General features: G+C 36.1%; 1 protein-coding gene across 3 annotated transcripts in view; it reads left to right on the top strand.

Annotated features, from left to right (window-relative positions):
* COMMD10 (COMM domain containing 10) overlaps positions 1 to 26,967 on the top strand; it is a 163,932-nt gene extending 136,965 nt beyond the window's left edge. For all 3 annotated transcript variants that reach the window (XM_082651552.1, XM_082651554.1, XM_082651553.1), the window contains exons 6-7: positions 23,821 to 23,880; positions 24,599 to 26,967. In XM_082651552.1, coding sequence (XP_082507678.1) covers positions 23,821 to 23,880; positions 24,599 to 24,637 — 99 coding nt within the window. In that variant the 3' untranslated portion in view covers positions 24,638 to 26,967. The remainder of the gene's footprint in view (positions 1 to 23,820; positions 23,881 to 24,598) is intronic.
* The last annotated feature ends 468 nt before the right edge of the window (positions 26,968 to 27,435 follow it).

The raw sequence follows: 27,435 nt of genomic DNA on the forward strand, positions 1-27,435 counted from the left end.
TATTATGTATCAGTGATGATATAAATTTAGTTTTACTAAATTTAATTTAGTAATTTAGTAAATTTAGTTTTACTGCTTTTGGACATCACGATTTCTTGTATTTTACATCTTCCTCATTGTTTCTTGTTTGTTTTACTAGAATTGATCATTTAGTAATTCTTTTAGATTATACCTGAAGGTGTTGAACTAGTCTGAGTCTCTTCCTGGCTATGTCTATTTAATCTCTCACTTGTTTGCTAATTGGGCTTGACAGAGTTCTACATATTAATAGTTTCACCTGGAATTTTGAAGACTGTGCTTTATTTATTTTTTAAATATTTATTTATTTATTTGGCTGTGCCAGGTCTTAGTTGTGGCATGCAGAATCTTCGTTGCCACGTGCGGGATCTTCAGTTGCAGCATCTTCAGTTGCGGCCTGTGGGGTCTTTTTAGTTGTGGCATGCTGGATCTAGTTCCCTGACCAGGGATCAAACCCAGGTCCCCTTCACTGGGAGTGTGGAGTCTTAACCACTGTGTGCTTTATTGGCTTCTGTTATCTGATTTTGCTAAAACGAATTCTGATATATAATATGATTTTCATTCCTTTGTAAATAACCATTTTCTCCCTCCCTCCGTCTGTCCCCCTGCAGCCAAAGATTTTGAAATGTGTATCTGTAGAGTCCTGATATTACACTAAGATGTGATTAAGTGTCTGTTTTTAATTATTAGTGTTCTTCTGGTGCCTCTGCCCCTGAATCTATCTTCAGCCAAGAAGGAAATTTTCTTCTTTTATTTCTCTGATTACTTTTTCATCCAGTTCTTTCAGTTTTGTCATTCTATTAGGTAGCTACTGGAACTTGTAAATCTGCCTTCCATTTCTCTTTCTTTATGTTTTCCTAATTTTGCATTGGGTTATGGAGAGTCTCTTGTCCTTCTTGTCTAGCTCAATAATTTTTTCTTTAGCTGGTCCCTTTAAATTATCAGTCCATTTTTTTAGGCTTTGTTTTATCATTTTTTTATCAGGCATATTTTTAATTTTGTAGAACTCTTTTTCAAAATAGCCTGTTCTTTTGTTGTTGTTGTTGATGTACTATGTTTTCATTTCACTGAGAATGTCAATTATATTTAAAGTTTTCTTTTTCTTCTACTCTGCCTGAATGGTATTCCTTCAGTTTAAATTCAATGGCTTTGTTGCTAATTTTTCTTCAAATGATTGGTGATTCTTGGTTATTAGTATGTATGGTTGAAAACATAGATGGAGGAGTTTTCATGGCTGGAAAGTATTTATTCCTCAGCCCAGGTGAGACTCCATCCCTCTTGGGGTAATAAGATTCTTATTATAGAAACCTTCATCCAATAACTGCATGGCAAAAGGAGGGAATACCGCTGGGCAGGGTGTTCCTTGTTGCAGGATTTTGTCCTCTGGGTTTGGGAGTCCTTTCCCATAAATTGCCTGCCATCTTGCTCTGTTTCTCTCATCCCCCTGTCCACTCCAGGACTCTCCATAGATATAAATCACATTTGAGAAAATAAACACCTGCTTTTGTTGACCATGAGCTTTATGTTTCTCTGGGCCTCTACAGTAGCTGCTTCTTTGCTTGTTTTAGATTCAGTTTTCTCATTTTATTATTATTTTTTTAATCAAATCTCTGATTTTTAGTTTATAGAACTTCCTCAGATTTTCTGGCCTGCAGTGTTATTCTCTTATTTTCCTGCATGTTAATGTTTCTTCTTCTTTCTTTTTTTTTTTTTGCGGTACGCGGGCCTTGCACTGTTGTGGCCTCTCCGTTGCGGAGCACAGGCTCCGGACGCGCAGGCTCAGCGACCATGGCTCATGGGCCCAGCTGCTCCGCAGCATGTGGGATCTTCCCGGACCGGGGCACAAACCCGTGTCCCCTGCATCGGCAGGCAGACTCTCAACCACTGCGCCACCAGGGAAGCCCAATGTTTCTTCTTTTTAAAAAATGTATTTTTTGTGGAATTTGAAGGGAAGGGGAAGAGGTAAATGTGTCCTTATTTGCCATCATGATTCATTTTCTCTTAAAAGTATAGATTTCAGGGGCATCCCTGGTGGTGCAGTGGTTGAGAGTCTGCCTGCCGATGCAGGGCACACGGGTTCGTGCCCCGGTCCGGGAGGATCCCACGGACCTCCCGCGGAGCGGCTGCGCCCATAAGCCATGGCCGCTGAACCTGCGCGTCCGGAGCCTGTGCTCCGCAACGGGAGAGGCCACAACAGTGAGAGGCCCGCGTACTGCAAAAAAACAAAACAAACAAAAAAAAGTATAGATTTCAAAATTAAGAGGAACTGAAAAGATGATGAAACTATTTAATGGAGATATATCAACATTTTAAAAGAAGGAAAATGTGCTGAATGTTTATAGTACGTAATGAGTTTATAAAAGCTATTTATTTATCATTAACCTTCTTCATGAGTTCATTTTTTTCCCCCAAGAAAACACATTGAAGCTACTGACTTTGGAGCAATTTCTTGGGCAGTATTTATTGTTAGTCATCCTATTTAAGAATAACTTGCTTAAGTGGTATTTTTATTTCATGGTAACAAATGGATTATTTTGATATATTCAGTACTCAGTATTGATCCATTTTATTAAAGTAGACATGTTATTTTCAAAAGTAGCATGGCAAGTCAGCATTTTGGTTGGTAAATTTTAACTTAGCAATATTAAAAGAAGTAAACCTTAGGTACTTTAATGGGGATTATAAAATAACTTCACTGTCTTGTTCCAGGCAAGATTCAGTAAAAAGCAAAAATCAGATATTATATTAATAGTCATGCAAAGCAATAACCAATCTGTGCAAATTACCTGCCTGCTAAAATGGACAGGTTGATTTTTTTATAACCTCATTTTAATTAATTACATTTTTGGAAAATGAATGCAATTTTAAATTAGACCCCAGGCTTGAATGTCATATTTTTCATAATTGTATTTTGAAACAAAGTTTGCTAATAAATATTTAGAAGAGAATAAGGAAATATTGTCATTTACATAGTTCTGGTTTACTTATGGTGTAAGTACTATATGTTTTTTCATTAAACTCTTCAAAAATAGGAAGACGCGGAACAACACGTTCTCTTTGTGAAAGTTAGAAATTATTAACAAGTCAGTAAGATTGCTTTTGTACATGGACTGCTTCATGGAGACTTAGAAAATTTGATTTCGTTTTTGTCTTTTACTTTTTTCTAGAAAAACCAATTTCTACTTTAGAGACATCAGTAGCCCATAGAAATTTGTTGCTTTTCTTTTAAAAGTGCACCTGCATCCAAAACTGATTAAAAACCTACTGAAAAAGAAAGCTGCCATAATGAATTATATTTCTCAGTACTACCTAATTTGCCAATATGACTAGTTTTGATTAAAAAGAAGTTGATTATAATGTTCAAAACTGTTTATTGAACAGAAAACCTGGATGCAGTCAGAAATCAGAGGTGTACCTATGGAGTTACTGATTCTGAAAATCTTGATGTGACAATTGCTGTTTCCTTTTAAGGTTTTACTGATCTTGCTAGGGTAATACTAAGTAGCTCTTCTACAGGCATTGGGAGGATTTTCTTGTTGGGGTGGGGAGATGGTGATGCTTTTATTTTATATTTATTTTTTTAGTAAGGTTAGAGTGATGTTACAGTGTATTCTTTTTTTTTTTTTTTTTTTTTTTTGCATTATGCGGGCCTCTCACTGTTGTGGCCTCTCCCGTTGCGGAGCACAGGCTCCGGACGCGCAGGCTCAGCGGCCATGGCTCACGGGCCCAGCCACTCCGTGGCATGTGGGATCTTCCCAGACCGGGGCACGAACCCGTGTCCCCTGCATCGGCAGGCGGACTCTCAACCACTGCGCCACCAGGGAAGCCCTATATTTTAGTAAAACTCTTTTGTCAAATTGATCAGTATAACCTGTAGCTGGGTATTTCTAAAAATACGTTATCATGACTAGAAGTTTTCATTTCATTGCATTTATTTGACATCTTTCTGGTTATTATTGACCAAAACACCTGACTCTTGCCTCTTCTTCTCTTCTTTCTGTGTATCCTTTTCTCATTTTTATTTTGCAGCCTTTTGTATATGTCCATATCTCTGGCTTCTTCATTCCTATCAACCAGCACTAATTTTTTAGTGCCTGACTTTTATCTTCACTTATCAACTAAAATTGTCCCTGTTTATGGTTTACCAACAGGCTCAGTTTTCCTGTTCTGCATCTTCTTGATCTCTCATCAACCTTTGGTATTACTGGCTAGCCATTCTTAGTGTTTTGACTTCAGAAATATTTTTTTCCTTAGTTTTATAATAATTTTAGGTAACATTTATTGAGCACTTAATTTGTGTCATTCACTATGCCAAGCACTTTTCATGTCATATGATCTTTACTACAATCCTGAGATTAGTTACTATTATTATTCCCATTCACAGAAAAGGAAAGTGAGGAACTGAGAGATGAATTACTTTGTGTGAAGCCACACAACTATTAAGTGATGGAACGAGGATTGAAACACAGGCAGGCTGACTCAAGAACTGGTACTTTCAACTTCTAGACGCTACATCGCTTTTCTAATCAGTGTTTTCTCTCATCTTTTTCAGTTTGAGTCTAGGTTTTTATGTTTTCATTTGGCCCACTCTTACCTAAATATTATGTTAAACATTTCTGTATTCCTCAAAACTGTCCAAGTATCAGTCAGTACTTTTCAACCCACTAGGAGTTTAATACATGTTGTGGACAAATTTCTTTTTGTTGTCCTTTGAAATTAAATTTAAGGAGAGCAAATCATTATAAGGTTCAAAGTTAGACCTAAAAGGATGTAGAAGTAACCTACATAGGTGTTTTTATCTTATCCATAATTCTTCAGTTTCCTAATTGCCAATACTATAACAAGACATTATTATGCTTGGATTTCATCATTAACAATTAAGATATGCTTTTCTTAGAGTTTAAGACTGAATTTAAGGCCAGTTTTTTCCATGTTAATTATTTGAAAATGTGTAACTCTACTCATTATAAAACGGATTATTGTCTAAGTATTGGTTGTCAGGTCCTAGTCTATGCATTCCCATGTCTTTTTACTCTAATAACTAAGCTAAAGATAAAATACCTATGAATTTTGTTCTTTACATTTTGTACCAGCAGAATGAAAATAATTTTTTATAACTTCAGTACTCATTTCCAAAATAATTTGAGGTACAAGTTAGGCCCGTTTGTACAATATTTGGCAGTATTTCTATGTCAAATATTTTACAATCTTGCATTTAATATGTCCCATGTATTATCAGGAGCCATTGTTTCCTTTTTAAAAATGAGTATAAAATTAATAAACAGTGCTTTGGAAATTATTTCTTTAGTGACTGTAATAGGAATAGTTCATCTAGCAAAGGAAAAAACTTGAAATAAGTTTTCCTATTTGGTTGTCATGACTAAAAATTTCTCTGCTTTTATAGAAGTTTAGTAATATAAGCAAGTTTTTATTTATACGCACACGTTTTAGAAAGTGAATAGTTGCTATTTTGCTCTTTGAGGACTTTTCTTAAAAACGTGTTAAACACAGATGTATTTGACTTGCAGCAAACCATAGTTCCTGAGACGATTAAGAGTTAGAGAGAGCTGGACGTTATCCATAGTGTGAACCTGTACCCTGTTGTTTAAAATGCCAGCTTGAGAGCCTTTAACTCACAGTGCGGCCCCTACATCAAATGAAACTGTTTCAGGTCCAAACCACCTCCTGCCGTTCAGGATCCATCTGGCCCTGCTTTCTCAGGTGTACATTTTCCTTAGATGAATCCTAGTGATTAAAATGCAGGACATGGTGCTGGGGGAAAAGAAGGGTTTTATTTTGCAGATTTATTCAACAATAATTCAGGTCAAATTTTCAGTGTATATTTGAAACCATAATATTGTTTAATATTCTAGTTCCCTTTAGTATTTAAAAAATTACCGCTTAAAGTTCAGCTAGTCAGAATATTCCTTCACTAAAATCTAGCTCTGTCATTTTATAATTCATTCCACAGCACCTCACATCACTGTTACCTCCACCATAGCACTTAGCATGCAGAGATTTGATTTTCTACAACTCTCAGTTTCCTCTCTTATCAGGAGATAAGAGGGCATTAGCTACAGTGCCATGTAAAAGACAAATCAAGGTTTAATTTGAAAACAGAAGCCTGCAGTTTTGAGGCCCACCTGTTGACGTAACAGAGACAGCATTGTGATCTCCTTTCTGACTTTTGGATCTGGGCCTTGCATCATATTGCTAATTTCTCACTGGCCTTTCTTAGCATGTTTTTTTTTTTTCCTAGTTAGGAGCTTGGTGGAGAAAGAAAAGATTTCTGTTAGATTTTGCACAGTGTCTTCAGTTCCTTAAAAGATGTGTCATCTAAATGCAAAACATGGTCAGTCCTTTTAGTCTAAGACTTGGTTGAATTATTTGCCTTGCCATTGAAAAGAATATTTAGTTCTTTAAAGCAAGTCTGTACTATGTAAATGACACATAGTGCTTACCATACATGAGTTCATGTCCTGAAAATCTAAGATACTATGTTCAGAGTAGCTGGCATTCATTTTGTGTCACATATTCATGAAAAAGAATAGTGAAAATATTTCTGATACTAATATTATGTTTTAATCTCTGGATTAGGTCACCAGTGAAAATGGACCTAATAGACTCATTCTATTAAAGACGTTTTATCTACTTCACAAAACAGTAACATATTTTTGCATTATTTGGTAGTCTGAGCACAAAAGACATTACATCCAAAAATAGCTGGAAGATGCAGTTTTAGTGTGAAGCAGTGTCATGCGGGAAAGGAAACCAACCCTCTGCATGCTCTCTGCCTAAAACATAATTCTCTACTTACTGGCTTTTTTTCACTGCCTTGGAAAGTCAGGAGTTTTCATGCAGTTCTAATAGTACTATTGAAATGGACCTTCATTATAGTACAGTTGTCTCTTGCTATCAGCAGGGGATTGGTTCCAGGATTCCTTGCGGCTACCAAAATCTGCGGATGCTCAAATCCAACAGTCTGCCCTCAGTAGATTCCACATCTGTGGTTGGCTGAACCCGCGGATGGGGAACCTGCAGATACGAAACCTTCTGACCGAGAGGGCTGACTGTATATTTATGGAAAAACTCCATGTATAAGTGGACCCGCTTTGTTCAAACCCTAGTCATTGAAGGGTCAACTACTGTATTAATGTATGTAAATGTATATGGAAAGGCCCTCTCTGACAACCCATAGGTATGAAAATACTTAGCTTTCAGAATTGTAACCCACATTTAGCTTAGATCTAAAGGATGTTACATCTTTTCTGGAAAGTAATTTATTTAGACAACATTTATATAACTCTTTGTATTTAATTATTAATCTACTACTTGCTCATTTAAAATGTTACATTTAAGAGAGATTTTGGTTTTGGTTTTCCCTGCTCAGTATTTTCCATGTGGCTTTATTTTCCACTTGATTTGAAAAGCCAAAAAAGATTCTATTCAATTTAGTAAGCATTTATTAAATATTTGTTATGTTCAAGACCCTGGGCTAGGTGCATGTGGAGCGTAAGCAATGGTGACTATGATGATGATGACAAGGATTGTAAACACTTGCAGTCATTGATTACTTACTGAATACCAGGTCAGGCAGCTGGCCTAAATGCTTCTACACATAATACCTATTTAATCCTTCTGTCCCTGTCAGGTAGGTGCTATTATTATCCCCATGTTACAAATGAGGAAACTGAGGCATAGAACATTTCATAATTTGTTCAAGACAGTGACTTGTGAAGATGGGTTTAAAACACAAGCAGTTTGACACTCAAGATCCTACCATAAAGGAGCTTGCGTCCTACTAGAAAAGTGATGGTATACTCACAAGGAAAATGCAGTACAAGGTAGAATATGTTAGATGCTGCACTACTAGCTGAAGTGTGGAAGATATTGGAGCTCAGAATGAGACATGCATTTCTTTGGGGAGATGGGGGAAGGCCTCATGGAAGAGGTGCCTCAGCGGGGTTTTGCCATGTGTAAGTTAGAAGAGTACATTCCCATTGAAAGGGGAAGTGGGAATAAAGGCATTGTTTTGAGAAAATACAGAAGTGTTCAAGGGTAGTAATAAGCAAATTTGTATAGCATCCTTGTAGAGGTAGCAGGGAGAAGATAATTCAACTTGCACTGTAGAAGGATTAAAGTGGCAACCTGGGGAATTTAAACTTCTGCCAGTAATGAAGAATCTTTGGAGGATCTAAACTCTAGAAAAAGAAGTTCATGATCAGAGTTGGATGGACTGAAGGGGGAAGAGAAGAACAGCCATGAGACTTTTTAAAACTTGGGCAGAGAGCTTATTTAGTAATTGCGTCAGATATTTGAAATATATTTTACTCTGTAACTAAATGAAAACTAGGATGGTTGAAGTTAATTTGAATACACGGAAAAGAAAGATCTTCGTGCTTACACAGACCCTTAAATATGCATAGGTTTTCATTTAAACTTTAGAATTCAGTTTTCTGGTATTATTACAGATTCAAATTATAGATTATTTTAAAATGGAATTGTTATATTTTCTTTTTTAACTATAGGAGACTGTTTTAATGGAAAGGATTATCCAAGATGGAATCTGGACAAGGTTTAACATCTCTTTCTTATAAAGATGTTATAAAATATTTTATAGATTTTAATGTTTTACATCTAATCTTAGAAGATATCCTCTTAAGCTGAAGTAATAGGTCTGAGTTGATGCAACAGAAATAAATCTGTTGATACCTTCTAAAGAACTCCTCCTATTATGCTTTCACTTAAATCTCTTTCCATAACCTGACAATATGTAAAGTACAACATTAAAGAGAGTTGCACTCAAAACGCAATTTCATCTTTAGTCGTGTGAATGGTTACATGTGAATACCTTACTTCATAGCACTGAAACAGTATTCTCTGAACATAGTATTTCTAGAGGAAAGATTTCCTATCATGGCTGCCAGGGGAAAGCTGATACACTTGGAGAAATTTTGGGCCACTCACCAAACCTGTGATTTCCTAACCCAGTTTGTCAACCAAGTTATACTGAGGTCATTATGCAGGCTGTGATTTCTCCTTAATGATTTTCATATTTTACTTCATAGGTTATGTTGACCTTTGGATTTCAGGCAGTAAATAAAATTAAAAAATCTTAGTTTAAGTTAGAAAAAATGGAGTTATTCTCTACCATATTTTTGTCCAGTATCTTTTTTCAAGCATTTTCATGTTACTTTTTATGATTTTTGTATAATAAAGTGATATATTTTTAGATTTGTCCCTTATCCTTTTCTAAAAACAACTCTAAATATACTGATTCTTTTTGGTTATTTTAGCCTCTTCCTAATGATCACCTCCCTCCCAACTTTCCATGCATGTGCTATGTACTGAGAATGATTTCTAACCATTATTTTGGTTCCTTAGATTGTAAGCCATCTTAGCTTACATACATATAGGTTATTAAAGAAGATAATGGGCTCTCACGTCTTCTGATCTGTGCCTTGCCAGTCTTAGTTCTTTATTTTTTATTAGAGGAATAAGGGATAGACATGGGAGAAGTAGTGAATACTCTTTATCCCATTTCTGCATATTCAAATCCCATCTTCAAACACTAGGTCTAATTTTGCCTCTATTACAAATTTGCAATGAAAGTAAAAGAGATATTAGTTGCCATTTTTTCTCTTTATTTTCAACTTTCTAATCTAAGGTTAATAATTGGAGGGCATTTAAAAAATCATTAATCTTGATGTAGTTAAGAACTATATTTGTACATTTTTAAGTCTTTTGTTTGTTGTTTCTCATTTCCTTCTTTGTATTTTTATTTCTAGTAAATCTTTGTCCTTCTACTAAAGGGAAGGAGACAAGATGAGTGGTGGCAGACTTAACTGTATTCTTTATTTACTCTTTTTTTTTTTTTTTTTTTTGCGGTACACGGGCCTCTCACTGTTGTGGCCTCTCCCATTGTGGAGCACAGGCTCTGGACGCGCAGGCTCAGCAACCATGGCTCACGGGCCCAGCCGCTCTGCGGCATGTGGGATCTTCCCGGACCGGGGCACAAACCCGTGTCCCCTGCATCGGCAGGCGGACTCTCAACCACTGCGCCACCAGGGAAGCCCCTATTTACTCTTTTTAAGGACAAAATGTTAACCTGAATTATATCTGGGTATTGGGTTACATGCCTGTCAGCTCTGTTAGTCTCTGTAAATTTTTAATATTTTAAATATTTCATAATTAAAAAGGAAAAGGTAGACTGGGAGAGGTTTATGGAAAGCTTTGACTTCTAGCCAAAAGAGGTAGAACTTCAATTGTTGGTAATGGGGGAGATACTATTTTTAGTAGAAAAGCAACTTGATGAAAGTGGCACTTTAAAAAACTGAATTTGGCATCTGTATTTAGAAGAATCTAGAGAATAATGAGACTGAAGAAAAGAAATTTAAGCGAATTCAGCATTCTAATTTTTGAGGACTTTGTGCTTAGGCCAGGGGGAATAGGAAGGAAAGGGCAAGGGATGCTGCTTTGTTTAATAGTTTTGGTAAGCATTCCCAAATGAAAGTGTAGGTATATTACTAATGCTGCATAATGCATTTCGTGTGCTTGAGAGCCTATCTCAGATCTAGTTCCTGCTGCATAAATACAAGTGCTCTTCATGAACTAGGCTAACATTTCAAACCAAGACCAAACTGAGAGCATGACCAGTAATATGGTTCTTACTCCCAAGCCACCCACATGGAAGATCATTTTTTAAGAAGGGCATCAGTTAGCTCTGTTACCAATAATACTGTTTTCCAATTAGTCTGGCCCATCTAGAAGTAGCCTTTGTCTTTTTGAAAGAGGTCTGATTTGCGACATAGTCATTGGCTGCTTCTACAGGTTTCCACAGACTTTTATTTTAAGCCAGTATCTTCATAAATGGCTAAAAGAGAAACCTTTAAACCATTATTTCACCCCACTTAAAATAATATTGCTCCACACGAATACCCTGTATTTTTACAAAATCATTAACTTTTTCCAACTCCGTGACACAACTGAGTAGTTTTTTCACAACTATTTTGGGTAAATCCCACCAACCTTATCAATTTTTCATTTGTTAATAACTCAGATGTGACTTGAAAGTAAAAATTACTTGTAATCACTTTGGGGTTACACAGATTTAACCTGTTCTTAAATTAGGTTGTATTCCAGTCATCTGTGGAATAATCTATGTCTTAATTCCCTGTTACCTTTGTCTGATTTTAAAGCAGCCCTATGTGACCTATAATCAAAAAGTGATGTTTGATGGATACTTTTACCATACTGTCATTTTTTTCCCATCCAGGTTAAGAAATGTATTTGAAATCCTTGTTTATTTTCTAGCACTGTAAAATGCTAGAAATTCTATAAAGCAAGTTCAAAATTATTATTGACTTTTTAATATGTTATTTAAAGGTTTGTTTCATTAACTTGGCCTAGGTCACAAAGCTCATTAATATTAATGACTAGGCTAGAGAGGCTTGTAGCCTCTCTAATCATCAACAGAAACAAAACGTTAAACCAAATTGTGTCGCTTTATTATGTTATGAATCATTCTAGGCAAAGACCACATACAACAAGCAAGAGCTGAACAGTCCAGTTTTAATGTTTCTGATTCAAACCTTTGGCTTTTTATTTCTCTTCATAGAGGAACTAGAGTTTTAAAATTGACACGCAAACAATTTTTTTATGGACTTCGTATGAATATATAATTCATTAAAATAAAACACTTGGAGCTAATCATTCAAAAAAGCATTTTTTATTAATAAACTTTAGAAAAAAGATAAAGCTTGGGGAGGGCTTCCCTGGTGGTGCAGTGGTTGAGAGTCCTCCTGCCGATGCAGGGGACACGGGTTCGTGCCCCGGTCCGGGAAGATCCCACATGCCGCGGAGCGGCTGGGCCCGTGAGCCATGGCCGCTGAGCCTGCGCGTCCAGAGCCTGTGCTCCGCAACGGGAGAGGCCACAACAGTGAGAGGCCCGCGTACCGCAAAAAAAAAAAAGAAAGCTTGATTTTTAAAAATACCAATTTTAAAATCACATTTTTTTTCTCTTAAAGAAGTTTGCATGATATAAGGTCTTACTACCGTTTGAAAATGTATATAAATGTGAGCTCCTGAGTGATGTATTCTATTTATTCCAAAGATCTAACAGCCTCTGCAGCTGTCTCTAGGCCTTTCCTATAAAACAGCAGTGCATCAAATGATAGTGAAGAGGGCCTGAAATTTCAACCTTGACATGAGTATTTATGCTGTATTCAAGACAGATGATTTTACTTACTTCCACTTACATATAAACAGCAGGTTCTTTTAAACTGGTAGTAGTGAACATAATGTGGAATATGAATGCTTATTAGGTCACTTTTGTTAAGTAGAACTAATAATTTGAGATGTTTGTGTACAATAGGGGTTGGCAAACTTTTTTTCTGCAAAGAGCCAAATAGTAAATATTTTTTAAAAGCTTCCAGGCTGTGCAACTCCACTATTGTAACACAAAAGCAACCACAGACAATACATAAACAAATGAGTGTGTCTGTGTTCCAGTAAACCTTTATTTATGAACACGGACAGCAAGCCAGGTTTAGCCTGTGGACTGTAGTTCACCAACCCCTGGTCTACATTCATTTGAATTCCTCACTTTCTACTCACCTTTTTAATCTACTGGTATTGGCTTCTCCCTACCAACCCACCAAAAATACTTCTGCCAATGTCAGTAGCATTCTCTTTGTCATCTAAAATAAAAACTTACCAGTCCTTTTCTCAGTTGGTTTTGGGGAGCCTTGACACTTGAATCATACCTTCCTTCTTAAAACTCTTTCTTTAGGGTGTGTGATAGCACTTGTATAGTTTTTATCCAACTTTGCTCAAGGCATTCCTCAGGTTTTGTTTTTGCAAAGCTCCACTTTTTATTATAGCCTATTCCTTAAATATTAGTGTGCATTAGGGATCCATTTAAATTTTATATTGTTTCCAGAATAGGCAAATCTATAGGCACAGAGAGTAGATTGCTGGTTGGGACAAGGAGTTAGGAGGGTTGGTGGATGATAGCTAAAGGGCATACAGTTTCTTTTTGGGGTGATGAAAATGCTCTAAAATTAATTGTGGTGATGGTTGCACAATTCTGTGAATATACTCAAAACCATTGATTATACACTTTAAATGGGTAAATTGTATGGTGTATGATCATCCTCATAAGGCTGTTAAAAAAGTGTAAGTAAGTTAAATTCTCCAATGTCATTATTTTTCCTAAATTAAAAATTAAACCTACGTTCCACCCTTTACTCAAGTACCATAGTACAGACTGAACTATCTCCCAGTGCTGTTCTGAATTCATAGTAGCATGCCCCAGACACTACGTTTTAAATGTAAAATGAAAATCTTATTTGAGCTCCAGATATATTCAGAATTATAGAAAAATATTAACTTGTTAGAACCATTTCTTTGTTAAAATATGCATTATTAGTTCATTTGATGATTCCAAGAGGAATTTGCAAATTATAATCAGGTAATGAGGTTAGCAGGGAACTAACGTGGATGGAAAAAAATGAGCTCAATCTTCATCTGTCACCATTACAAGTTAAAAATTTGTAATGGAACAACATGATTACAAGTTAACAATTTCTTCTAGATGGTTACTGCCTTAAATTAACCCATAATCAAATTAGTATTATAGCTGCCTGTCTTTAGGATTTGGGGTCCACATGTGTTGAGGGTGAAATAGAGAGTTTCCTATTATTATATTGCAGGTTAACAGTGGATTTTCAGATGGCGCTTACATGATAAATTCAGTGCCCTCCAGAACATGGAGCAAATATTGAACTTACCATTTTTATTTTTCAGAAACAGAGCTTCCAGTTAGCTGTTAAGAAGTGTAAATTGTAACGAAATTGTGAAATTAATACTCATTTAGGTGCACATATTCATTCTCTTTTCCTTGCAGAGTGACCTGACAGCACAATATGGAAAAAAATTAAACCGACTTATGTTTTTAATTGTTTTTTTCTCAACACTGCGAATTACATTAGGTTGTTTAGTTTAGGATGCAAAGTACATAGTAGCTCTTGAAAGTACACACACACCATCCAAATTTCTATGAATTTACTATGAGTACAGTAATGTGATTTTATGAACAAAGGAGAAACCCAAACTTGGACACTGAGCTCATAGTCTTTAAAACTACGTATTGAAAACATAGTATGATTTCAATTTGATATCTGTAGTTTACCCGGAATCCTTCAGCTAGGATACTAATACATGTTTTGAGAAGTTAAGTAATGCAGCTATTCCTAAATCTGTAATGATAATGCTTCAGTAATCAGATAAGTATTTATAATTAGAATAAAGTATAATTTTCAGAAAAAGATAGCATCACTTATAATATTTATACAGGAAAAAACTCTATTTTTTTGCTGTCAGTGCTCTTCTTAACATAATTTCTTACTATATTTAAGGAGCTTCATGTAATCATATTCAAAACCTCTTATCTTGCTGATTATATTCAGCAACCATAGCTAAATACTTCAGTACCAAAGCTGAAAATCGTAATGACATATCAGCATACACATAATAAATTAGAGTTAATGAATACTATAGAAGGTGCATTTTGATTGGCTCCAAGTTTGCGATCTGCTCATGCATAGCACACTGTTAATTTTTAAAAGGACAGAAAATATGGTGATGATATGACTGCCAAGCATATTGTTTTGTCTACGCAAGAATAAAGTAATATTTTAGCCAGAATGAAAAGAGCGTACACAGATAACGGAGTAAATGTTCTAACAGCTGAAGTATATATCCCAGATTAAACATTTAGTGGCAATATTTCATACACACTTTTACACAATTTTTATATTGAATAAAGATTTCTGGCCAAAAGTGGTTTATTGTTACGTTGACAGCCACAACTGCTGTATTTTTAGCTAAGTATGTACAAAACCTCGAGTCTTCAGCTTTCACCAGTTTGAGACAGGCACCTTCAAGTATGAGAAGCCATTTTTCAAGCTAACTAGAGAATCAATACTTAGAGTTTAATTTTTGTCCTATTTAGCCTACATATTTACTGAGTAAGCAAGAGTTATAAGACCTGTCTGCTGTCAGCATTGGGGAAAATGCAATAGAATACTTTGAAAACATTGTCATCAGGCAAAATCCATTTATTCTGATACTTTCCGTATATAATATTTTTTAATATTTTTCCCCCAGTGGGGTGAGAGGGAACATATTTAAATTTAATTCTTAAAATTAAGCTCAATAACCATATATTGTTATTAAGTACTATGATCAAGTACCATACTAGGCTATTAGACTACAATAAAGAAAATAAAGGCTAGCCCCTCCCTTAAAGAGCCTACCATCAGTGGAACAAATGTAAGTAATTCCATACAGTATAATAGGGAAAGGCAAAGATAGAGGTATGCATAGGGTGCCGCAGTGTCAACTGAGCTGAGTATTAAAGGATCTAGCCAAATGAAATAGCTGGTATATGCGCATGTGTGTATGTCCATGCACACACAGGAGCAGTTGGGAGCATTACTGGGAGAAGACAGGGAACAGCGTGAACAAAGACCTGAAGTATGCAGAATGCTACTGGTACTGCTGGTGCATGCAGCACATTAGGAGGGTATTAGGAGATGGGGCCATAGGTGGAGTCATGGGCCAGGTTTTGGAAGTCTTGAGTGCCATGTTAATGAGCTAGAAATTTGCTTTTGCTGTTTATGTACTGCCTGTATTCTTAAACAGATAAGCATTTTGTCAAACTATACTTTTCAAAGGTTGAAAAAAGACAAGTTACAATTGGTTGATTTGACCCTGGGGAAATGCCTTTTGTGGCTTGTATTTGTTGCAGTCGTCTTTTTATAACGTCTATCAAACTTTGACATAAGCTCAGGGTTTTCAGTTTGCCCACTGCCCTCCTCAAACAGCAGGGCCAATGCCTGTGAGGTTTTGGAGCCTGCTAGGCTAGACAGTGTTTTAATGAAGAGCTTTTGGAATCATAGGACTTGAGGGAGCAACAGAAATCAGCTCCATATTCAGGTGAAAGTAGTAATTTTCTTGCTCCGTTTCTCTGTATGATGTAGTATATTCATTGGGCTAACAGTTTTGTTTATATATTTGGAATTAGAATTTTAAACATGGCAATTGTGTTGTGTTAACTTTTGTGAAATTTTCCCAGTAGCTTTTTTTAAAAAAAAATAATGCAACTGAGACAAAGAGAGTTGCTTATATTTTTTTCTGAAAATTTTTGAGAAATTTAAGACCTTCACCTGACATTTTACATCTCTTACTTGGCATCTCATCAGCCATATTTATCAAACTATTTACCCTCAGCAAAGCTTTTATGTATTTCTGTGTATAATGAGTTAGAGAAGGGAAGCAATTGTGCAAATTCATGGGAAGAATTTTTTTTCTATAAATTAGCTTGATATGCAGGTGAAAGTGTTGTTTTATCTTGAGTTACCATAATAATGCAGTAGAAAGAACAATGACTAGTTCCACTGCTGTATACTTTGTATGAGTTAGTTCATCTTTGTAAGACTAGTTTTCTCATCGGTTAAGTAAGACGGTTGAACTATGTTATTTCTAAAGCTCTTTCTTACTGGCATTTTTTGGTCCTCTAACTCCCTCAGTTCCCCAATTTACTTTGCTTATAGAGGTGTGCCTTTCAACATCCTTCAGTCATAGAATTGAAAAGGACCTTGGGAGATTGTGTAGTCCAACCGCCTTGCAGAAAAATGGAAATTTGCTCTTTCCCTCTACCTAGAATGTTTTGCTTCCACCTTCTCAAGCTAGCATCCTCTGAATCGGAGCTGGTTGTAACCCCTTTTGTTGCTAGGATTAATTCCATTGATCTGACAATGAGCAGAGAATCCCTTCTTTCTCACTGTTCCATGTACATTCTTCTTATAGTTGGAAGCTTAGCTGTAAAGGGCAACCTGCCTACCTAGAAAAGGATCTTTCTTTGGTCAAGAGTATATGGGTTATTCATCTCTGTATCAGTACCGTTTAGATGTTTATTGAATAACTGTATATTATTGGGTGGCAGAAATGGTTCATGTTCATGTACATGAGTAGAGTTTCACTAACTATTCAATAATAGTGAAGATAATCAACAAATAATAATAGAAATACTGGAATATTTTTACAGTGATCTGTAACTGTATATAGGTACAGTTGTAGATAATACAATTTTTAGATGTATTTATTTAATAAATGGTGCCTAATGATTTGTTTTATAAACCCATTCAGTAGAACTTGAAATATTATTTAAATTTTATATCTATCCATCATTTCTGTAAGTGAAAAGGCGAAAACTTCCTCTCTAAGTCCCTAGCAAATTATTTTTAAATTTAACCAGGACAAGAGATTAGTAGTTTTTCTTTTACTGGAATCCTCTACTCCTGATTTTCTAGATGAAAAGATAATTGTATGATTTCTAATTCTAATATCCTACTTAATTTTACAAGCTAAGCAATGTAAAGTAGGTTTAATTCTTATCTATTTATATCTATGTTATTTAGAGGTTATTTCTGCTTAGATAATTTGTGATGAGGTTAATACATTTCTCTCTTGGAAAATGTATGTGTTCCTAATTTCTAACTAATGGGAAAGCAGACGATCTTTTTACTGTCAGCTTTCACCAAGTTAGACCTCTCTGAAGACCTTACTAAATTCTGTTTCCATGGGAATTTTGCTAATGGGTATGTGCAACATTATCCAGGTGCTTGCAGACAGGATTACAAATTAAAAATAAAAGAAATGGGTGAACAAATACATCTTTCTTCTCTTTTAAGAAATTGGCAGAATGATACTCTTTGCACTTTCATTTTCACTTGGCAGTGTTTTCAGATAGGGTGCAGGAAGTCTGCGTGGTATTAATGCATGAGACCAGCTTAGACAACATAAGTAATGAATTTCCTAAATGGGTTCTTGGTTGCAATCTTATATGTATAAGGCAGAAGAAAGAGAGTAAATCTTCTAGTCTGTGTATATTTAGTTAACAATATTAGTGAGTTTAATGGGTCTTACTGGAAAATGGAACGTTGAAGGCAAGCCACACAGTTTTATTGCCTGTGTGCCAACTTACTAAATTATTTTGATTCATGTCATAAATGCCATATATTTCCACATACCATGCAGAAAACATTTGTGGACCTGGTGATACTCATCATTTATGAAACACCTACCTACCCTAAATATTGGAGTTCCGAAGGGTCCTGTCTCAGGCTGCCCTCTCTTCTCATACTGCATTCTTCTCCTGGGCAGTCTCATTCAGTTTTAAATAGCAATATATCAGTAACTCCCAAATGTATATCTCTTATCTAATTTCCTTTTATGTCTTTCCAGACTTATTTCAGATATTTTCAGGGAAATATCACAGACATATCAAGCTAATTGTGTCTGAAACTGCACTTTTGATTCTCTTTCTTCGCATCTACTCCTCTAGTTTCCTATCTCAGTTGCATCCATCAGTTTCTCTTGCCGGAAACTCGAGAGTCATTCTTGACTCCACCTATTCCTTCACCTCCTCCCCCGGCTCAAATCTTTCACTAAATGCTATCTCTTCTACCTCTTAAACCATTTTTCAAGTTTTTTTCACTTTTCTCTATCACTGTTGCCATCACATTAGATCAGGTCACTATCTTTTGCCTAGACGAATGCAATATAGCCTCCTAACTGGTTTCTCCACATCTAGTTTGTCTAGCTCTAATCCATTTACAAATAAAACCCAAAGTGACTCGTTAATATGTAAATACAATTACATCATTCTTAAAATTCTCCAGTGGCTTTCCGTTGCTCTTAAAGATCTTCTCTCTGTCCCAGAAGAGATGATGGGGCCTATTGTTAGTTTGCTGGGACTGCCATAACTGTACCACAGACTGGATGGCTTAAATGACAGAAATTTATTTCCTCACAGTTCTGGAGGCTAGAAGTTTGAGATCAAGGTGTCATCAGGATTGGTTTCTTCTAAGGCCTCGCTCCTTGGCTTGTAGATGGCCATCTTCCTCCAGTGTCTTCATACAATCGTTCCCTTGTGTGTGTCTGTGTCCTAATCTCTTCTTATAAGGACGGTAGTCATATTGGATTAGGGTCCACCCACATGGGTTTGTCTTTTTATTGTTGAATTATAGGAGTTCTTTATATATTCTGGGTGCTATACTCTTATTAGATAATGATTCACAAATATTTTGTCCTATTCTGTGGGGTTTTTTTACTCCTTTACTTCTTGTAAATCTTAACTCAAATGTTATCAGCTCAGTGAGACCCTTTTTGACCATCTAACCTTGAATCTCCACCTACCTACCCCCAAACACACATTCCCTCTCCCTGCTTTATTTTTCTTCCTAGCATTTATCACCAACAAACATTTCTGTATGTATGTTGTGAATTATGATGATGATTTTATTATTATTGTTATTATTGTCTTTATTACATTTCTTATTGTCTGTTTTCTTCAACTAGAATATGGGGGATTTTGATTTCTATTGCTCATTGCTCTTTACGTAGCACCTAGAACAGGGCTGTAGGCCTTTAATAAAAGTTTATTGAGGGCTTCCCTGGTGGCGCAGTGGTTGAGAGTCCACCTGCCGATGCAGGGGACATGGGTTCGTACCCCAGTCTGGGAAGATCCCGCGTGCCACGGAGCGGCTGGGCCCGTGAGCCATGGCTGCTGAGCCTGTGCGTCTGGAGCCTGTGCTCCGCAACGGGAGAGGCCACAACAGTGAGAGGCCCGCGTACCGCAAAAAAAAAAAAAAAAAAAAAAAAAAGTTTATTGAATAAAAAGGAATGAATTTAACACATAACAGTGCCGGGTTTTTCTAATTGGGGAAATATAGCACACATACAGAAAAAGAGCACAGTAATTTGTCAAAAAAAAAGGACACCCTTTTACCTACCACCAAGATCAAGAAATAAGTTATTGCCTAATTTCTAAGAAGTTTCTAAGAAGAAATAAGTTATTGCCTAATTTCTAATTTCTAAGAAGAAATCAGAAGCCTTTCTTATGCCTCCTCCCAATTACTGCCTCCTTTCTGCAGTCACCCGGAGGTGATCAGTATTTTGGTATTTCTGGTAATATTTTTGTTGCTTTACTTTATACTTTTACCACCTAAGCATTTGTCTCTAAAACCTTTTCTGTTATTTTTTAAATATTCATATGCATGAAGTTAATCATACATGTTCTTCTGTGCCCCCCGCCCCGACGTTCAACTTTATTTTGTTAGTCATGCATGATACTGTATTTGGCTGTAGTTTATTTTCATGTCTGTATAACATTCCATTGTATTACTATACTACAACTTACTTACATATTCTTCTGTTGAAAGAAATTTTGGTTACTTCCATTTTTAGCTCTTTTGAATCATAATACTATCAATATTCTTGTACCTATGTCATGGTGCCCAAATGTGTACATTTCTATTGAGCTCAATATTAATACCTAGCAGTGAATTTCTGGGTCATAGGGTGTGTATATATTCAGCTTTAGTAAATAATGCCAGACAAGTTTCCAGGGTAGTTAGAAAATTTTCACCCCTTCCAGCATATATTTTCATATGTTTTTGTCTGTTTGGACATCCTTTTCTGGGAAGTGCCTGTTCAAGTCTCTTTTTTTTTTTTTCAAATCAGATCAAGACTGTCAGTCCAGGGTACTCATGGGCAATCTGGATGCACCCCTTTCAGCTGGGGGAACTGCCAGGAAACCTACCAAGAAAGGTAGAAAAGGGCTGTTCCTAATTATTCTCCCCCACCCCCAACCCTTGTGTTCCACCACCAGCCAGGCTTCCAGATCATTCACATTGGCTAGAGTCCCTTTTAACAATCGAATCTGGCATCTGAGGGTCTCCTGATGGTGTCCTCCTTCTCCCCAGCCAAATGCTACCACCCAGGTGGCTTTATTATTATTATTATTGAGATATAATTGACATAAAATGGTATTAGTTTTAGGTGTACAACATAATGATTTGAACCTTTCCATACATTTTCTGAAGAGTAAACAATGAAGTTTAAAGAGTTGATTCTCATTTGATAAGCAGATTTGTCACTTTCTGGTTATATTCTCAAGGAAAGCTAAGAGTGTGCTTTCCTCCCAAAAATGCTGGAGTCCCAGGGGAGATTCTGATCAGGTCTACTCCTAATATTTATGGGACCTGAAGAAAGAGTAAAAATGGAGGCCATCATCCATTCTAAATTTAAAGTCATAAATAAAGTTACCAAACTGTTAAATGAAATGTGAACTGTACTTCTTTCTTGATAAGGTACTTTTGTACAATGTCCTGGAAGGCCAGATTTGAATTTAAGATTCTTAGACTCTGTGGGGTTGCATGTCAGAACATGACAATGTGGGAAGTTGTCCCCTGGCCAGCACCCCCCTTTCCTTTTTTTTTTTTTTGCGGTATGCGGGCCGTTCACTGTTGTGGCCTCTCCCGCTGCGGAGCACAGGCTCCGGACGCGCAGGCTCAGCAGCCATGGCTCACGGGCCCAGCCGCTCTGTGGCATGTGGGATCCTCCCAGACCGGGGCACAAACCCGCGTCCCCTGCATCGGCAGATGGACTCTCAACCACTGCGCCACCAGGGAAGCCCCCCCCTTTCCTTTTTATCCTACACATCTAAGCTCCATCCTTACTTCCCTAAACCTAAAAAACAACTGCCACTGGCCACCCCTTAGGTAAACATAGATTCTCAAAATTTGGGATAATCTCTCTACACATAGACATGAAACACTGAAAACCACTCCCATACTCTTCCATATGCTCATGGTCTTCTCTAAGTCATTGTGAGTTGAATGGGAAATGATAATGATAATAGCTACCCGTTATTATGTCAAGCATAAGAAATTTTATATCAGGTATCAGTTTTTTTCCTTCGTGGGGCTAAGTATTTCAGTAAAGTAAGACTAAATTTAGTTGACCTTTGAACAACACAGGTTTGAACTGCACAGGTCAATTTATACTTGGATTTTTGTCAATAAATACTGTGGCCCTACTTCATCCACGGTTGTCTGAATCTATGGATTCGGAACCACAGATCTGGAGGGGCATTTATGGGACTTCATCCGGAAAATTTAGTATCCACAGCAGGTCCTGGAACCAGTCTGCCGCAGATACTGAGGGATTACTATTATGGATGGATGGATAGGTGTATGTGTGTGTGTGCCTGTGTGTGTAAAATAAACATATCCATATATATGCACACACTCATGCACACACACACATTATTTTAGCTATTGTTATTTTAAGAAGTATTTTTTTAAAGTTACCTTCCTTCCCTTTCCTCAGGGTAACATTCTAGAAAACACTACCCTGAAAGAAAGCAAAGCAAAGTACAGGAAACAAGAGCCTAGCTTGGCTGCTACCTCTAGGGGTACATCAAATGAGCTGTTCACATACTGACTCAGTCTTCAGTCTCTCCTAACTTTCGGCTGGGGAGGGGGTGGTAAAGAAATGAACTTGCTTTGCTTTTCCCTAGGGTAAACCTAGGTTTATCATTCCCCTTTAACTGCTGGAAGGAAATATAGCACTGCTAGATAATGCCATTTCAGCCTTTGGAGGTTTCAGGATATGTGCCAGTTAACCAACTGATTCTTCTAATATGATTTGAAAAATTTATAGTTCTTTTTTTTATCATTCGTAAACGATAAGGCTTTAAAGCCGGTATGCTTCTTCATTCATTTTGAAACTTACATGGGTGTATAAGAGAAAACAAAGAAAGGAATTGGAGCCTATGTGCTTAGGCTTCATGGAAAGAGAGGTGCCGTTTCTGAGCAGAGCCCCACTGACTCTTCTAAAATTAGGAGAAAACTTGTTTTCAAAACGTTGGCTTTGTGAATGGAAGTGGAAATCATTAAAACAAATAAAACAAAAAAAAGTGAGCATAGAAACTGAGAAATAGAATTAATACAGTGTTGGAAATGACCATAGGCAATTAAGTGCATGAATCAATGTCTGTTTGCAACAGTTTTCCACTTCTTCAATTCATGGTGCCTGTTGTATGTCACGTGAGCATGACAGTATGGTCAGAGCGGGTGATACATTCTTGGTATTCTCTCCCCATTAACTTTCACTTCCCAAAGGTGCGTTGAGTAAAATAAACATGTTTGAACAATTTTCAGAAACAGTGTTTCCTCAGTTTACAAAGTCAACCAAAAGCGGACTGGGGTGGGTTGGGTTAATGTCGCACTTTACTGCACTATCATGCATACGTACACAATATTACTTAGCATCTGTAGCATCCATAACGATTTCTCTATTGCATTTGAGGTGAAAGGAATGAGCAGGTTTAAGTCCCAGCTTTGAAGCTGTTGTGTTGTTAACTTGTGCTGAGTCTGTACATTACAAAAGGTAACAATCTCAGCATGTTAAGATCATAACTGTTAGATTAATGCTTGGAGGCAGCAGCTGTGCTGATGTGAGGCATTAATGGCTGGATGAGTTCAATCAGATATGCTGCCTCCAGTGTCTTTGTGTAATGGTATTTACTAGATTTCAAATGGACTGCTGAGAAAGATGAAATATAATCTCATGTATTATCTCTGTCTTGAAAAAATATGTAATGAAATTGTTCTCTTGTTGGAATATATTTTATTAACCTCTGTGGAGTCAACTTAAAGAACAGATGCCCCTATAGAGTTGAAACCTTTTGCTAAAGTGGAGTGTTAGTAAATGTATTTTTGAGTTCTTGGAACAGTGGGGTTGAGTAGAGGAGGTAAGTTTGGTTTGTTTGGTTTTTTTAAACCACTCAGAATAATATGGCATATTCTGAGGCTAGCTGGAGAGGAAAAAAAAATGCAATGTAAATTGTACACAACTAAACTTTTTCCTTTCTTTCTTTTTTCTTTACAGAGCCTGAAGAAAGTTCTTGTGGAATTCAGTCACAAGGAATTGTTTGATTTCTATAACAAGGTCTGTATTTTTTAAATAATTTCTGGTAATGTAGGGTTTTTCACATTGTTTCCTCCACTTTATGAATTCTTATTTTTAAATGCCCATTACAGAGTTGAGTTCTTTAAACTTCCCTTATAAACATCTTATGTTTCACAGTAGGAAGCATTGCCAAGATGAAGAGAATCTGACAAACTAAATCAGGAAAAGAATGGATATGGTTTTAATTAAAGCAGTAGGATTGTTGTTTTAATGTAAAGCATTAAATAATAAACTGTGTGGTACCTAGCCACACTGGCACTTTAGAGATAGGTAATGTTAAATATTTTAATTTCTGGGCCCAAGGGAAAAGGCAGATACCAGGCCTTTAAAGATTTATCTTTGAGGATATTTCGTGTTTCTTTGTAAATACTGATTTTGTAATCAAGGAAAATGCACTGCCCCCTCTACCACCCTCCCCCCTTTAGAAATCTAAAATGAAAGAGCTGGGTGCATTTTAAACAGTACTATTTAGAAATCCTCTTTTACAAATTTGAAAACAGATAGCAAGCTTGAATTCTAATATCCACATAAAAAGAAAAATTTTCTAAGTGGTATATTTATTGCTTATGTGAGTACATTTAAAATACATAGTTACCAGTTACATTCTTTTCTTTCATTTGCATGTTTCTAAACAACACTTCATATGAATTTCTCTCCCTTCACCAACTTTCTCTTTTTTTTTTGTCTTTGTAAATAGCTAGAGACCATACAAGCACAGCTGGATTCCCTTACATGATGTTCTCAAAGACTGGTTTCCCTATCACACTCCTGCCACCTCATTGTTTTGCATTGAAGATAAACTGCCAGGTTGTGTTTTCTGAAGGATTCATTAGCTTTCTTCATGTAAATTATACGGTTTATTGCTTCTTATACAATAACAGCCAAGGAAGATCATTGTTTTGAGTACTGGAGTTCTAATATACATTCTCCAGTTCTGTGAGCCAACAGCAAGCAATTGTTAAGAACATTTTTGTTTTAAGGGGAACAAAAGTGAATATCATATTGTTTTTACTGTCCTATTTTTGCTTTATTGCCTGACCTGTTTATTTTTTACATACTTGATGATACTTCTATGTATCAAGAAGGGTCCATGGATACAAAGTGTAATATGTACCTTAGAACACAGAACTTCTTTAATTACATTAATAAAAATAAGAAAGTAGCCACAGTCAATTAAATACATTATGGCATTTGTTTCCTTTAATATAATGAGTGTATTTTGCTTGGGAAATAATATAGGAAAGAAATTTTAAATAGAGCTAGTACTAGTACATCAGCCAACTCCAGTATGAGCATCTCTGTGCACTTTCATTTTTTCTCTGAGTTTAATGATTTAATAACAGTTCAGGTTTTTGTGTGCTTTTTTTTGTACTGAAAATTAATAATGATTCATTTCAAGGTGTGGGAGACAGATTCAGATCATGAATAAAAATAGTTGTAATGAGTGCTAAAGGATTATCCTTAAAATTTTAAAACAGAATGTAAAACAAATTTTATGTTCTCTTTTTGTAAATATGTTAATTTCAGCCAAGAAGATTTTTATGTCTTAGAATTAGTTGAACTGAAGTGCACAATATTTTATGCTATGGATCTATATAAATGGGAGTATGGTTGCCTACAGAAAATAATATCAGTTGAATTTTTATGAATGAAATGTCTGCACTATATTATTTCCAGCGAGAAAGACAGAGTGAGGGAGGAAAGGAGAGAAAGGGAGAGGGGAGGGGGGGAGAAAATGAGAGAGAGAGAACAGAGAGACAAAGAGAGATTCAAATATGACTTCACGTGAAAGAATTTGATTTCAGAAATATCCTATAGTTAAACAGAACCACTGGATTTAAATCACATTCTTTATATGAGGTATCTGAGTAATATGAATGTTAAATGTCTCCCAAATAAATGTTTAGTATATGGAATTTATGCCCTTACTTATTTATATGTGTGCTTTTATGTTGTTGCTTAGAAGGATTAGGTGTTTGGATTATTTCAGAATGTAAGTATTATAGTGGCTGTCCATACTTGGTTGATTTGAAAAGTTTTTAAACTCAAACTTCCATTGATAGGATATCTAGAAGACGTGTTTATAGTATAATGGGATTTGTTTCCATATGTAGCTTGTGGGATCTATCATATTTTTATGCTCTGTTCTGCTGGTCCCCAGAGGAAAGTACCTGACTACTGTAAATATTTTGGTAAATATTCTTTCAGACTTCTTATCTACAAATAAACATACATCATTTCAAGTTGAATTTGTTGGGCCTTCCCAACAGTGACCATATGAATAGGTAGAAGTTTTCATTGGTTTGATGCCAACTTAACTCCCAGTGTACCTATCTAAGTTAAATGTGACACTTCATAATGAAATTTCCTATTTGTAGCTTAAAATAGTGGTAAATAGTTTTCTCTCCATCAGTCTAGTTCAGGAAAGTCTGACCAAAGGCATTGAAGGAAGGACAAGTAAGTAGTAGGTCTAATTCTAACTAAGAACATAATTATTCCTGAAATATATTTAATTCCAGATAATTTTATTTCTTAAGCTACCACCATTGTTATGATACACAAGTAAAAGAAGATATCATTCCCAAAGATTATTAAGGTGTGTGTTACATTTTCATAGAAATAAGGTGGGTGGAGCCATAAGTGGGAACTGAAACCTGCTGTCTTAGCAAATAAACATGTTTTGTATGAGTGCTTGTCATGAGGATTGAATAAAAATATAAATTACTTGTTAGAAAGGAGGACTACAAATAATATTTGCAATTCTCCAATTATTAAATATGATTATTTTTAAGTAGGAAACACCAAAAAAATCATAAAGGAGTAACCTAAAATCATAGACTCTCAACATCCAGAAACAGCCGTTAATGACATTTTGGTAGATTTTATTGAAGGTTTTTTTGTTTTTTTTCCTATTCATATATCTTTCTCTCCTATCTTTAAGTAGTCCTTCATTTGAATGAGTTACACTTTATTTATTCAATCTGTTGTTGGACATTTAGACTATTTCCAGTTTTTTAAAATACTAAAGAACTCAACTGGTAAAGATCATTATAAATAAACCCTAAACCACATTTCTCATTACTTTATTAATATAGGTTCCCAGAAGTAGGATTATTATGCCAAAAGTATGAAGATTTATTTTCTGTTTTTACTTTTTTTTTTTTTTTTTTTTTGCGGTACGCGGGCCTCTCACTGCTGTGACCTCTCCCGTTGCGGAGCGCAGGCTCCGGGCGCGCAGGCTCAGCGGCCATGGCTCACGGGCCTGGCCGCTCCGCGGCATGTGGGATCTTCCCAGACTGGGGCACGAACCCGTGTCCCTTGCATCGGCAGGCAGACGCTCAACCACTGCGCCACCAGGGAAGCCCTCTGTTTTTACTTTTAATGGGATTTTATTATAAATATAAAATTGCCTATATTTTTTAAAAAGTGTTTTTTAAAAAGTCTATTTTGCTCTCTTACTCCCTAGAAATACCTACCTAACTAGTTAGAAACATTTGGTTTATATCTTTTCAGATATCTCATGTAAATTCAAAC

The sequence above is a fragment of the Grampus griseus genome, assembly GCF_964374135.1.
Source record: "Grampus griseus genome assembly, chromosome: 3".
Classification (NCBI taxonomy): domain Eukaryota; kingdom Metazoa; phylum Chordata; class Mammalia; order Artiodactyla; family Delphinidae; genus Grampus; species Grampus griseus.